This window comes from Anser cygnoides, chromosome 9, assembly GCF_040182565.1.
Source record: "Anser cygnoides isolate HZ-2024a breed goose chromosome 9, Taihu_goose_T2T_genome, whole genome shotgun sequence".
NCBI classification, from domain to species: domain Eukaryota; kingdom Metazoa; phylum Chordata; class Aves; order Anseriformes; family Anatidae; genus Anser; species Anser cygnoides.
This window is the reverse complement of record NC_089881.1, coordinates 11,509,327-11,521,876: the sequence shown is the minus strand read 5'-3', so window position 1 is coordinate 11,521,876 and position 12,550 is coordinate 11,509,327. Positions and strand designations below refer to the sequence as shown.

The 12,550-nt window shown below is 49.2% G+C and overlaps 1 protein-coding gene across 2 annotated transcripts in view; it reads right to left on the bottom strand.

The window, feature by feature from the left end:
- The window catches only part of RYK (receptor like tyrosine kinase), a 57,326-nt gene extending 45,287 nt beyond the window's left edge, over positions 1-12,039 (bottom strand). For both annotated transcript variants that reach the window (XM_067002017.1, XM_067002018.1), the window contains exon 1: positions 11,635-12,039. In XM_067002017.1, the coding sequence (XP_066858118.1) occupies positions 11,635-11,935 (301 nt within the window). In that variant the 5' untranslated portion in view covers positions 11,936-12,039. The remainder of the gene's footprint in view (positions 1-11,634) is intronic.
- Between the last annotated feature and the right edge of the window lie 511 nt (positions 12,040-12,550).

Below are 12,550 nucleotides of genomic sequence, written 5' to 3'. Positions count from 1 at the left end.
GCAGTTGTGCTTTGGCAAGCGTCCTTAAACAAGCCCACGTGCACAATACCAAGGGATTTAGCTTCTCATTGCTGGGACCTGACTAACCTACACCAGCTCACATGAACTGTAAGACCAATGCTTTGCTTTCATTTCAAGGCAAAACCGACACCCTTTTACCAAGGCAACCCCTAAATTTCATTATGAACTTCCACAACTTTGTACCCCGCCAGCCTTGGGCACAAGCTTGAAAGAATAAATTAAACTTGAGCACAGACAAAAAGGTGAATTTAAGCAGCACCACAGAGAAAGTGTCATTCTTCTCGCTGTTTAACATAACAAAACATCTGAAGAAGCTCAGAAAGGAAGGGGAGAGGCTGATTTTCCTTCCCAAATGCAAAAGATGCTGGGCAGCCCTTGTGTTCACTACAAAATTGGATCATGTCAGTCTAGCAGCCTAACAAAACACTTCTTTTCAAATGCCCTTGTGCAAAAGCAGTCTAGCTTCAAGTCTTCTCGTCTTCTCTTTTTTTTTTTAAGCACAATATACAAAAGAAGCTTGCCTCTATCAGCATGGGAAAAATTAGACTTTATCCTTATGAAGCAAATCTGTCCTACAACATGCACTAGCAGTAACATGTTTTCCTTACAGAAGGAGCCTATTTAGGCTAAAACCCCAAGCAGCAGACCTCAAATCATCCCAATGCAATTCTGAAATACCCTGTCTAAAACACAAGAGAATTAAAACAAGTGTGCAGTGCAAGAGTTAGGTGGACTGCTGTTAGACTAGAGCTCATACTCATATTACAACAAGTAGCATCCCAGTAAGAGCAATCTGGTAACAATAGCTGACATAACTGGCCCTCCCAGCTGCCTACCCAGCCCTCCGGTAGACTCCTGTCTGCGTACACAAATGACTGAAATAAATGCCCATTTTCTTAATATGCTAGTCTGTAATTTGTAAGAGTTTCTTCATAAACAGCTGAGAAATCTCCGCAGCATGATGCAAAGTCACTGCAGCCGTCACAAAGCAAGCCACTCTTGCTCCTGAGTCACAGGCACCGAAAAAAACTAATTGAGAAGAGCTACATGGTGAAACAACTTACTAGCTTTGTGTAAATACTGCATTTCTCCAGAGCTTCACGTGCTCCAGAGAACAATAGTTCGTCTCCTGAGGATCTAGTCCAGGTCAGCCCTCTGGCCAGAGCATGGACTTCTGCTCCAGGGTGAACATCCACAGGAGACAAAGAACCTCAGGCTTCAACATCCTTTCACCATCATCCACTGCCCTGGTCCGTGCAACCTACACCTTAAAAACAAAGGTTTTTCCCAGCACTGAGCAATTTACTTTGTTGAGGGAAGGTACTGTATAGTTCTGTCCCCTCCGCCCATCTTCACTCGTTATAGATGCACCCAAAGCTTGAAACACCCGCCTCAGATCCTAAGCCTTGCTGGTGACTTCCACAGAAGGTTCCACAAATACGCGCTGAAAGACTTTTGATATTTTAATATACGAGGCTAAGCACATGAAAACAAGGCTGTAAAATTAAAAATCAGCGCTTGGCTACAGAAACTTCTTTTGTAGGGTAAAAGAGCGCTTTCCCAGAGCAAGCCTTCCTAATTTGAATGTATTTAATTAGTTCCGCTCGGCAATCAACATACACAAGGCTGAAAACACAACTGGGAGTTAAAAAACAAGGAAATCAAATACAAATTCCATATGCATCAATTTCATTTAGAAAACAGTGAACTATTGGAAATGTAACACTAAGCGTCTGAAAATATAAATGGTTCTTACATCCTATTTGCACACAGCCAGCATACCCAACAACAAAAGCAGACTTTCTTTAATAAAACGAGCAACAGATGAAGACCTCCTACTGCATTTTTAGTTCTCCACAATGACACAACCTGCCAGTTATGGCTGCCAGTTGGGAATTTGGGCTGAACTATTTGCTTTTAAACATTGTGCGGGTCACAAGTCTCTGGAAAAGATGACTGATGACCAACATGCCACTAGGAAAACAGTAAAACCTTAACATGAAGATGAGGAAGAAGCGGCTTTTGCTTTCATAACCCAGGTGCTAAAGAAAGTCAAGGGACATGGCGCAGTGGCAAGCTTGGAAGACAAACCACCAGGCAGCAACCTGCCAGTGCTCATCAATACCTTTGCTAACTTTTGCTTAGGAACTTTCCTTCCCTGACTGTTGAATAGCCCTTCCCCTAAGACCTGAGACTTGGGAAAAGAACAAGACAAAAGAACCCCCACGCACACACTTTTTCTTTAAACAGCTTCCCACCTCTGCATAGTTCATTGCCTATGTGCATCTCTGTCTCACCCAAGAGCTCTTTAAACCATTTTTCTAACCTTCAGTCTGTGCTTTGCTAGAAAGGAGCGTCTTCTAACCCAGTACCACACACCTTGAAAAAAAAAAAAGGGTATCAAGGGTATCAAGTGCACAGAAAAGGTCAGAAGTGAAATCACTGCTTGACACATCACTAAAGCATCCCGAAATGGGCAAATTCTTTGTGGAGGTGCTCTACATCAGCTTGCTTGTGTAGCGTGGTGGCTGGTGAGGCTCCAGAATGAAATCCATTCTTACCTGGCCAGAGAACCTCTCCCAGCAGAGGCATACGCCTCACTGCCAACAGCACGATTGCTTTGTAAGCTCACCTCGCTGCGCCTGGCAGGAGCGGAGATTATACAGATTGGTTATTTACACAAAGGGCTGTTTACACCTCTGCAGAGCTAACTTTTCACCAGCAGGAGATGGCAGACAGTAGGCAAGGCTTTCAACCTAAGGAATTATTTAACATAACTTCAAGGCACGACTGCATCCTTGAAAACTAACCAAGATTCCATAGCAGGGGATCTGAGTAGGAAATTTCGCAGCAGCTAGCAAATGGGAAGGAAAACCCTTAGCTGAGAGCTCTCATTAAATCCTGACAAATATTCACTGACAGATCACACACAATGCACCTTCTTGATGCTGTTTTCATCTAATCGATGCAATTCGCCTTATGGATGCTGAATTTGCAAGTTCAACACCACTGGCAAACAACATTTTTCTCACCAAAAGGTATTTGTAGAAGTCACAGAGCAAACCTTCAACAGGAAACTTCCCCACGGAGATGGCACTTGCTGAAGTGAAAGCAAGTTGGACGAGATGATCTCCAAAAGGTGTCTTCCCCACCCCAACCTTTTTATGATCCATAATGAGGTTGGCAATATTCAACTTAATCCACACCAAAAGACGTTGAAGGCTCCTAATGCCCAGCTGCTTACCCTTTTGTTTTTCTCTGAACAATAGCAACAACTCCACCTCAACAGCCCTGTCTGCTTATTCTTCCTTCACTTAGAGAAAAATCTTCATTTTTCTGACAGATAGGCTACAAAGACAGCTGAGAAAAGGGTTAGAAGACCACACTGTCCTTAACTGCGGAAAAACTATTTTAGTAGAATACAAGTAAACTGTTCTGAGAACACTTAAAATGAAATTTGCTCATTTGAAACTTAAAAGGAAAAAAAAAACCCACCACCTCTCAACAAAACCACAAGTGGCTTTGCCAGGTCAGTGCACATGAGTTCCCTGAAGGGTTGAGTCCAAAACAGAGATGCTGAAGAGAAGCATGGCACTGAGATATTTGAAGGCAGGCAAAAGTTGGTTCCAGGAACCTACGTATCTAGTACCCGAAGCAGCAGGCAAGGGTAAGTGGGATGGCTAGGATAAGAATGGTGCAGAGACAGGGCTGGAGGTGACAGAGGGAACTCTGATTTGCTCGGTAAAGTTTGCTTTATGATTCAATTATATACAACTTGATCCTTAGCACACAGTAGCTAGGTACATTTATGAAATAAAAAAGTAACTTATTAGTAATGGCAAGCATCCCAGATATCATCATTGTATCAAGAAGTTCCATGTGTTTAAATTGTTCCTTTTGAATTAGAAGGAAAGTAACCACTGGGACTAGATAACAGAAAGGTCCCACGCTCATGAACTGCTAGTGTGCGACAGAACACGCCTTGAAATAAACAGCTTCAAGTGAAATGCTCACGGGTATCACAAACCCTTTAGGACTGTTTTGCTGTAATCCTCCTGGCCGAAAGGTAACCACCTAACCAAGATACGTCATGAGTCATTTGGACTCACGAGCAGTGTGTGTTTGCAATATTTTGGTGTCACCTACCCACAGAAGCTGTGCCACTTTTTTTTTTTTTTTCTTTTCATTAGAGTAATCCATCCCCCTGCTGACAGAGTGATCCCAGCAGGACAAGCACTACAGTTCAGCAGTGCTGGCAGCTTCTGAGCAGTGTCCCAGCCAGCAGCCACATGGGCACGATGAGCTCAGGAACGAGTACTCAGCTAAGTTATAAAAAACATAAAACACATGCAGAGCCCTCTCTCAATGCATCAGACCTGTTGGCTTCGAGACTCCTGCTTTAATTCCATGACTGACAGCACTGCCGAAGGGATAAATCAGCCCCTGTGCCTGTTCAGGCACTTGGGAAGGTTTCGACACAACGCCATGACTTGGCTGAAACACCACCAAACTCCACCCAAACCTAAACAGGTCCCTTCACCTCCATGGTGACCTCTCTACTCAGAAGAAAAATTAAAGCGCCACAGCTTTCATTTTATAAGGAATTACTCCACAAGGCCATCAAGTAGCTTCCTAAAGGCCAACACACCGCAGAGGACAAGCACTTTTAGTTTACCAACCTGCTCGAACTCACCGTGCTAGCCGGCGTCACAGCTGCAGCTTCCCAAGCCGACCAGCAGCAGCCCCAGCGCTTACATTACTGCCCTTATCTTTCCCAAGCAGCATGGTGAAATCAATATACTGATTAATTTAATTACGGCCATTCAACACCCGGTAAGTGGCAGCGGAATTCTAAAGCATCACATTAGTTTCATGCTGTTGCTTCTGCTCCCAGATCTCCAGAGCGGTCAGGGCAAATATGTGAGTTATCCGCTTGAAAGAAGGACAAAGGCAGAGCTGGAAGAGGAATAATGCGTTTGAAGCCTCTGCCATCGCGCCCTTTGTACCGCCACAAGGCATTCGCAGGGAGTGTCAGCATTCATTCTTACACGGGATCTGCTGGTGCTGCCACCATTCAGGAAAAAAAGAAAAAAAAGCTTCAATTCGTGAGGCACATCTGATTAAATGCGCTTCAGCCTCCTTGCCTTCACAGCTGCGTCCCGAGGTACAACTATAAGTGCACACCGCTTTACTAGAGGAACGGCCTCCAGCTCGGGGCCCTTCCACTGCAAGCCAAGCAGCAACACCCCGGTGATCCTCTGGTGCAGGCAGTTTCAGGCAGGAGTCAGTCAGCAAGAAATCCTCTCCTGCTAGAGCTCAGAACTACGATACGTGTGGAATTTGACTCATTAATTCAGCTTTTCCAGTATCAAAACACAACTGTGAATACCAGAGGAGGAGGAAACAAAACAACACTTCCCCAAATACCTGACCTGTTAAGGTACCCACATACCAGCGAGCACAGCAGAGCTGGCCGCACAGCTCTGGCTTCCAGGAAAATGCCACCCAGAGATTCTTCACGCCTGCAAGCATGTTCCTTATCTGCTGTACTTCCCTCTGCCCAGCTGGTGTTTAATAGTGTCAGTCCCTGCCTTCCTCCCAGCACCGTGAGCCCTTCTTGCTGGCTCTTCTCATGCACGAAGGGAGCTCTTTGCCTTCATTTCCTCTCTCTTGTCCCCATTCTGCCCACAGACCAGAGGGAGAAGGAGAGCACGTGCTCAAAGAGGCCGAACAATTTGTGGTGAGAAATAAGATGCTGCCAAACAGAATGCAGGTGTAAAACCACAGGAGCAAGGAATGCAGCTCTGGGATTTTGTTTTCCTGGCAGGCTCAGAGGTCAGACTGCTCCCAAGGCCCCGACACACGAACGTTACAGGAACCACGCACATTTATCACGGGACAGACCTGGGCCTCGCAGGAGCCGAAATGGCTGCTTCCTCCCAGGCTGAGCGCAGACACAGCAACATGGGGAAGCCAAGTCCCAGCTGCCCACGGCGTCCTCCTCGTCAGCCAGTTTGCAGAAGGGCCCGGCACGGGCCTCCAGCATCCTTCAGTTCCAGCACACACACTGGTGTGATCAACCCAGCCTCAGAAACCCACCACAGCAATCCAGGGTAGATCAATGCAATTAAGACCTGGACTTCCCTCAGCCCATCAGCCCTCGGAATGGCAGCAGAAAAGGGGATTTCCAGGCAGTCCTCACCCAGGCTACAAGCCGCCTCCACGGGCTACTGTAAACTCCTGGAAGCATGTTCCTCTGCTGGTTTGTAAACATTACAAACACGGGTTTATACGATTGCACACATCTCTGAAGAAAAAGCCGTCGATACACTATTTGAACTGAGTAAATTAGCAGCGAGGTAACAGCACGGAGAAAGGCAGAGGAACTCCAAATGCAGCTTGTTCTCATAAACCTCAGAACAATATTGACATGAACTGTGGTACTCGGTAAATCAGATGGACAAGCATCCAAGCAGACTGGAGGGCTCCAAACCGAAAACAGATTGCTCAACTCCGTGATGCAAGCGACTTGTCCCAACCTGCTGCAGCTCTCCACACACCAGATGTTGCTGCACGCGGCCTCGCACAGCCCCGCCACCCCTCATCCCGCTTGGTTCGAGGGGGCTTGAGAGACGTCCACCTACTGAAAAACCATCCAGTAAGCACCTATCACCTAAGGGGCTTTCCAGGGACAGGTGATAAAATAGTTACCCTAACCCGGTGCATCCGTTCCAGTGGCACACACGAGCACACTTTGAGGCCACCAGCAGCTGCTCAGTGTTTTGTGCACGGCGTCCGTCAGGGCAGAAGCTTGCTTTCCTGCTAGCAGTGTGCACCTGCTGTACGTTTTTGAGTTCATTTCAAGTGAAAAAATTCCTTTTCGTTTTGCATATACCATGCAAAAATCTACAATTCTTCAGTGGCAAGCACTTAAAAGCTAGAAAATGAAGATTTAAGAACATTTGCCCAAAAGAACCAGATTCTGAGCTACAGGTCACGTATCACATGGACACGTGCCTCAGGACCTCAGGGCACTCAGCCACCTGCTCTTCAGCAGACAGCTCATCCATTCGGCTGCAATGACAGAGGCACGTTGGTGTGTGGTTTCTGTCCTGAGCGGGTTTCGTGTACAAGCACCTGCATTTTGCCCATCTCACGTGGAAATCTATGTCAGGTGCTACTACCAAAACTCACTCAGAGCACAACGCCAGCTCACCGGTGGTGCTCCAGGCTGCGATGCTGCGGCAGGCAGGTGCGAGCAGGCTTTGACCAAGGCTCTGAACCATTTCAAGAATCACAGGAAATGGATACTTTGACTTCCCAATAATTTTAACATCACAGCACATCGATTTTCAGGTCCTTTTCACAACAGGGAGAACTAACCAGGCAAGACACAGCCAGGAGGATCTCCGGTCACTGCAAACACCACGAAGCACTGCTGCCCAAACAGCAACGTTAAGAAACCCGCTCCACATCATTAAATGGAGCCACCTGAGACAGTTCAGCAAAAGGCCACAGAGCTGCTGGAGGGCCTGGAGCCCCTCTGCTGTGAGGAGAGGCTGCAGGAGCTGGGGCTGGAGCAGGGGAGGCCGGGGGAGCCCACCCATGCCCATGGGTGCCTGCAGGGAGCTGCCGGCAGGACGGAGCTGGGCTCCTTGCGGTGGTGCCCAGGGACAGGGCAGGGGGCACTGTAACAGATTTTGCATCAGTTTTGCACCTCACTTAACTAGACAGCTGCACGCTGGTTTCAAATGAATTTCTAGAACACATAAGAGAAGTCGCATGTTAATTTAACTCTGTAATTAAGCAAGAGCAAACAGAAAACCAACAGCACACCACACTCAGTATGAATAACCAGAAGAAACTAGGACAAAGAGAATAACTTCGCAAACTCCTTGCAAACGCTGTAGGACTTCTGACTTAAAGATTCTCCTGCAATCCCATTAGCCCCCTCCCTTTAGTACAGCCCCTCATATAAACGCCTTACAATAGCTTTAATTACAGGACCATGCGGTATTTTTTTCCCCACAGGACTTCAGTCTTGTTAATATTCAGGCTAGACCTGTCTTTAAACAGAACCAGAGCTGTGTTATGAGGAAGACTATCCACAAGACCAATGTCATAGCTGACAGGTTTGCAGCCCACAAATAAAAAATACTGCAGGGACAGAAAGAACGGCCAGGAACTCACAGCTGAAACTCAGGTCCGAGAGAGATGCACCCTGAATGCATTAAATGCTAAATAATGCTGCGTACTTTTAAAAGATCTTATCAATTCCTTAATAATTAGAGCTGGTTACCTATATTAATGGGTACTTTTGACGTTACTTTCTAAATCTTGGTTTGTTATCTGCGAAGCAGGGATACTTGTGCCTTTGTATCACAGACCCTGCAAAAAGGAAGCGATGAAGCACCGCAGCAGACAAATACCACATTCTGATTTCATGGGAGGATTTGAATGGAAGTCACTAAATAAAAGTACAGAGCACCTACTGAATAACTCACCACTGATTTAACACCATCGTCCCTGCGTGTTTAGCACCATGGCCCGGTAGAGAAAAACTGCTACAACCGCACAGCACTGCCGTGCATGTAGAGGAAGCTGCTTCGCCAGACTAACAGTATGTTTAGCTTTATGTGCAGATTCACGCTAATTGGAAAAAGAGAACTGCCATTGTCCACACAAGCCAACTGCAAAAAGCTACGGGACACCACGCTGGCAGCGCTCGCAGACATCCCTAAGAGGAGTTGTGGTGCTCTGGGCGGCTCTCCCCAGCAAGCATCACCCCACGTCACCTCTGTCTCGCACCTCTGGCTGCTGCTGCCACCGCTCAGGCTGTGCCCTGACCCACTGCCATCTCCTCCTACCTCCATCCCACCTGCTGCCGAGCCCCGCCTGGCGGGATCGCCACCCGGCACATGTGAAAACCACAGCTTTTTTTTCCCATAGACTCACAGTTTGGATGGCTGAGAACAAATTCCATGGGAACGGCAAGAGACATTTCTGACAGAGGGAGCATCTGTCTGCCATATAGCAAGTCCTGCTTTCAGATCATGGGAATGCTGCAGCTTTTTCAAAATACAAATTGATCTCACACAACAAGACGAGCCAGTTTTCACCAGTTTTCGTCTGTAAATGTAAAGTTTTGATGATTTCAAAACGATTCATCTTGAGGCAGACACATGGTCAGAATCACATGGAATAACGGTGGAAATCTGGCATAAACGCCCAGGGAAGCAGAAGGCAGTTTTCACTGTAAACCATACCATTTGCGCTTTCTCTGCTTCACAGAAAGAGCAGCCACGAATAATCTTAAGTCAATATTTCTTCACCTTCCATGTAGAAGAGCCACAGTCTCAATAAAAAACACAAAGTGTGTTTCAGTACGGCACGGAACCCTCATTTCTGAGCAGTGGTCCCCAGAGCCAGTACAACCTGGTAAGCAGTGGGGCCAGCAGACCTTACCCCAGCCGCCGAGGACGCTCCAGCTTCGCAGGGAGGATGCACTCTATCACAGTCTATGGTCAAATCAACATGTTTGCGTGCTTACGTTTGCTCCCGATCAAGTTTGTGATCTAAACAAGCACCCGAGCGACATTAGGAAACATGGAAACACACCACAGGCTGTAGCAACTCTGTGTAACACTTGCGTTTATTAGCACTTCAGAGAGCCTCAGAGTTTTCCCTTCAACCGCAGCAAGACAGTAGCAAGAGACTGAGTTTCTTTAGAAACAAAAGATACAAGAAACTAGCTTTTATGTTTATACTCGCAGTTTCAATGAACCTAACAGTTTACTTCGCTAAGCACTGTCATCTTCCTATCTACTGTGACTTGTCCTAGTGTCCACTGAACCACTGGCTTCCTCAAAGAAGCCGTAGGAACTGGAAAACCTCTGCTCACTTGGGCAGCTCACCCACACCGATCCGAGCATTTTCAACAATAAACTGGATTTGACGTAAACACACTACAGATACTACAGGGCGGAACGTTTTAAAGGAGCAGATTGTTTTGTCTTCAGAAGTGTGAAGAACTGCAACCAATGCATTTGTGTCCCTTTGGGCTTTCTTCTACGTGAGGAATACATGCAGGTACCTGAGATCTGTGCCTAGATGCCCAGCTAGACTACACCTTATCTGCGACAGCTAGTACGTAGGACAGAATACCCCTAAAACGCAATCTGTTCATCAGGATCTATAAACTGATACTTCTTCCAGAGCGCTAAAAACCTGTTATTTCCATGGTAGACTCAAGTTTATCCAAGCCTTTGGGGTCGCAGAACAGATCATTACATTGCAGATATTTTAAGCAATGTAAAACAGCTACAGACAACTTGAACAGTAAGTGACTTTAGCCGTGTTAGCATGCCCATAAGGGAAACTATGGAGTGCAATATAACTTTAAAAAAAAATCTTCCTTCTTCATGTTATGCTTAACGATGAATAATTACAGTAGTGGACCAACCGAAGCCTGAGCAAGTCCATCTACGACACATTTCAGGCACTAGACTTTGGATAGCTCAAACCTTACCATTCAGTATTTCCAAGATTAATTACTTGTTTAGAGACTCAGCTAAACAGCAAGCCTGACTGTTTTATCCTCTATCTGCAACAGAGCATCTGGCAGCAAGCACATGCGATGTAAAAATGATGACAGCAGAATGCTAATCGCCAGAGCAAGCCATAAGGGAAAAAAATGTTTACAGCGTTATTCACCCCCTGGGTCCCCTGACTGCAGTCAGCTACGTGCTTACAGAGCCCAAGTTCACTGGAGATATTTTTATTTTGTCCATTTGATGCAAACGAAGTCATAAGCTGCTGGAAGATTTTGTTTTTCAGCTTACAGAGCCATAGGACACCTACTGAAAAACAAATCTCTGGGGATACCAACATACTTGTTTTGAGACTCCATCCATCAACCCTAAGCAAGCCAAAGCCCACAGAAAACAAATCTTTGTTTAAATCAGAGACTCTCCAAGCACAAAGCTACTACGAAAGCCTTCTGCGGCGGGCCAGATGGGGGACTTCACAAACTGTCTCCAAGTCCTTGCGCAGCAATTGTCAGCCTGCCTAGAAATTAAGATTCCTTTCACACACGCACCCAATTATTGCCAGGTCTCCTCTCTGCCCTCCGAATGTCACTCACCGTGCTAATTAAATCACGGGCCTCGGCTCATCTCCTCCGGGGTCACCCCGCTCCCAGAGCGCATCATCCCCACTCGCTCCAGCCTAGGGAGCCCCCCGCCACCACAGCACAAGAGCCCAGGTCCCTCGCCTCCCCTTTAGACCCCCCGAGCCCCCCACACAGGCTCATTCCTGGCCGCTCGGGGTCCTGCCCACACCCCCCAGCTCTCCCGCGGCTCCCCACACCTGGCCAGCCCCACCGCCACCATCCCCTCCTGACCCCCACATCCTCCAGCCCCCTGCATCCTCCCCCAGCCCCCGAAATCTGCCACCCCCACGTCCCACAGCCGCCCCCCCCCAACCCCACAGACCCCTGCCCAGCCCCACGGACCCCCCTATCCCCACCCCACCCCCCGGTCCCTTTCCCCCTTCCCCTCCAGGCCCCCTCCAGGCTCCGCAGCCCCCCGCCGCCCCGGGCCGGGCCGCACTCACCGATCAGCCGCCGCACCTCCTCCTCGCTCAGGTACAGGCTCAGGCTGGGCCCGGGGCCGGCGGGGGGCCAGGCCGGGGGCCCGGCGCCGTGCGGGCCGGAGCCCAAGCCGGGGCCGAGCTGACCGGCGGCGCCGGCGGGCAGCAGGAGCAGGAGCAGCGGCAGGAGGCGGAGGAGATGGCGGCGCGGGCCCCACCACCACCACCACCGCCGCCACCACCACCGGCACGGCCCCGCCGCCGCCGAGAGGGACCGGCCCCGCCGCCCCCCGCCGTGCTCCGGGCCCCGGCGCCCCGGCACCATCTCCACGGGGAGGGAAGAGGAGGAGGAGGACGGGGGCCCCCCCGCCCCGCCGACCCCTCCTCACACGCCGCGGCCGCCAGCCCCCGCCCCGCCGCTCATGGCTGCGCCCGCCCGCAGCCCCGCGCACGCGCGGCCTCCGCCCGGCCGCCTCCTCTTCTCCTCCTCCTCCTCCTCCTCCTCCTCCTCCTCCTCCTCCTCCTCCTCTTTCTTCTCCTCCTCCTCCTCCTCCTCCTCCTCCTCCTCCTCTCTCCCACCCGGCCCAGCCCGGCCCCGCCCCGCCGAGGTGCCCCCTCGGAGGCGCCCTCCTCGAAAGTTTCGGTCTCGGCACCTTTTCCTTCCCCCCCCCCCCACCCCCTTTTTTTTTTTTTTTGAGGTAGTTTTTCACCTTTGCCCGCTGAGGTGCAGCGTTTTAGTCAGCCGCTCTCTTTGCTGGGTTTCCCCCCCGCTTGAGGTGCCCCCTCAAGGAGCTGGGGGTCGGCCTCTTCTCGCAGATAACCAGTGACAGGACCAGAGGGAATGGCCTCAGGTTGTGCCAGGGGAGGTTCAGGTTGCAAATGAGGAGACATTTCTTCTCAGAAAGAGCGGTCAGGCGTTGGGACGGGTTGCCCAGGGAGG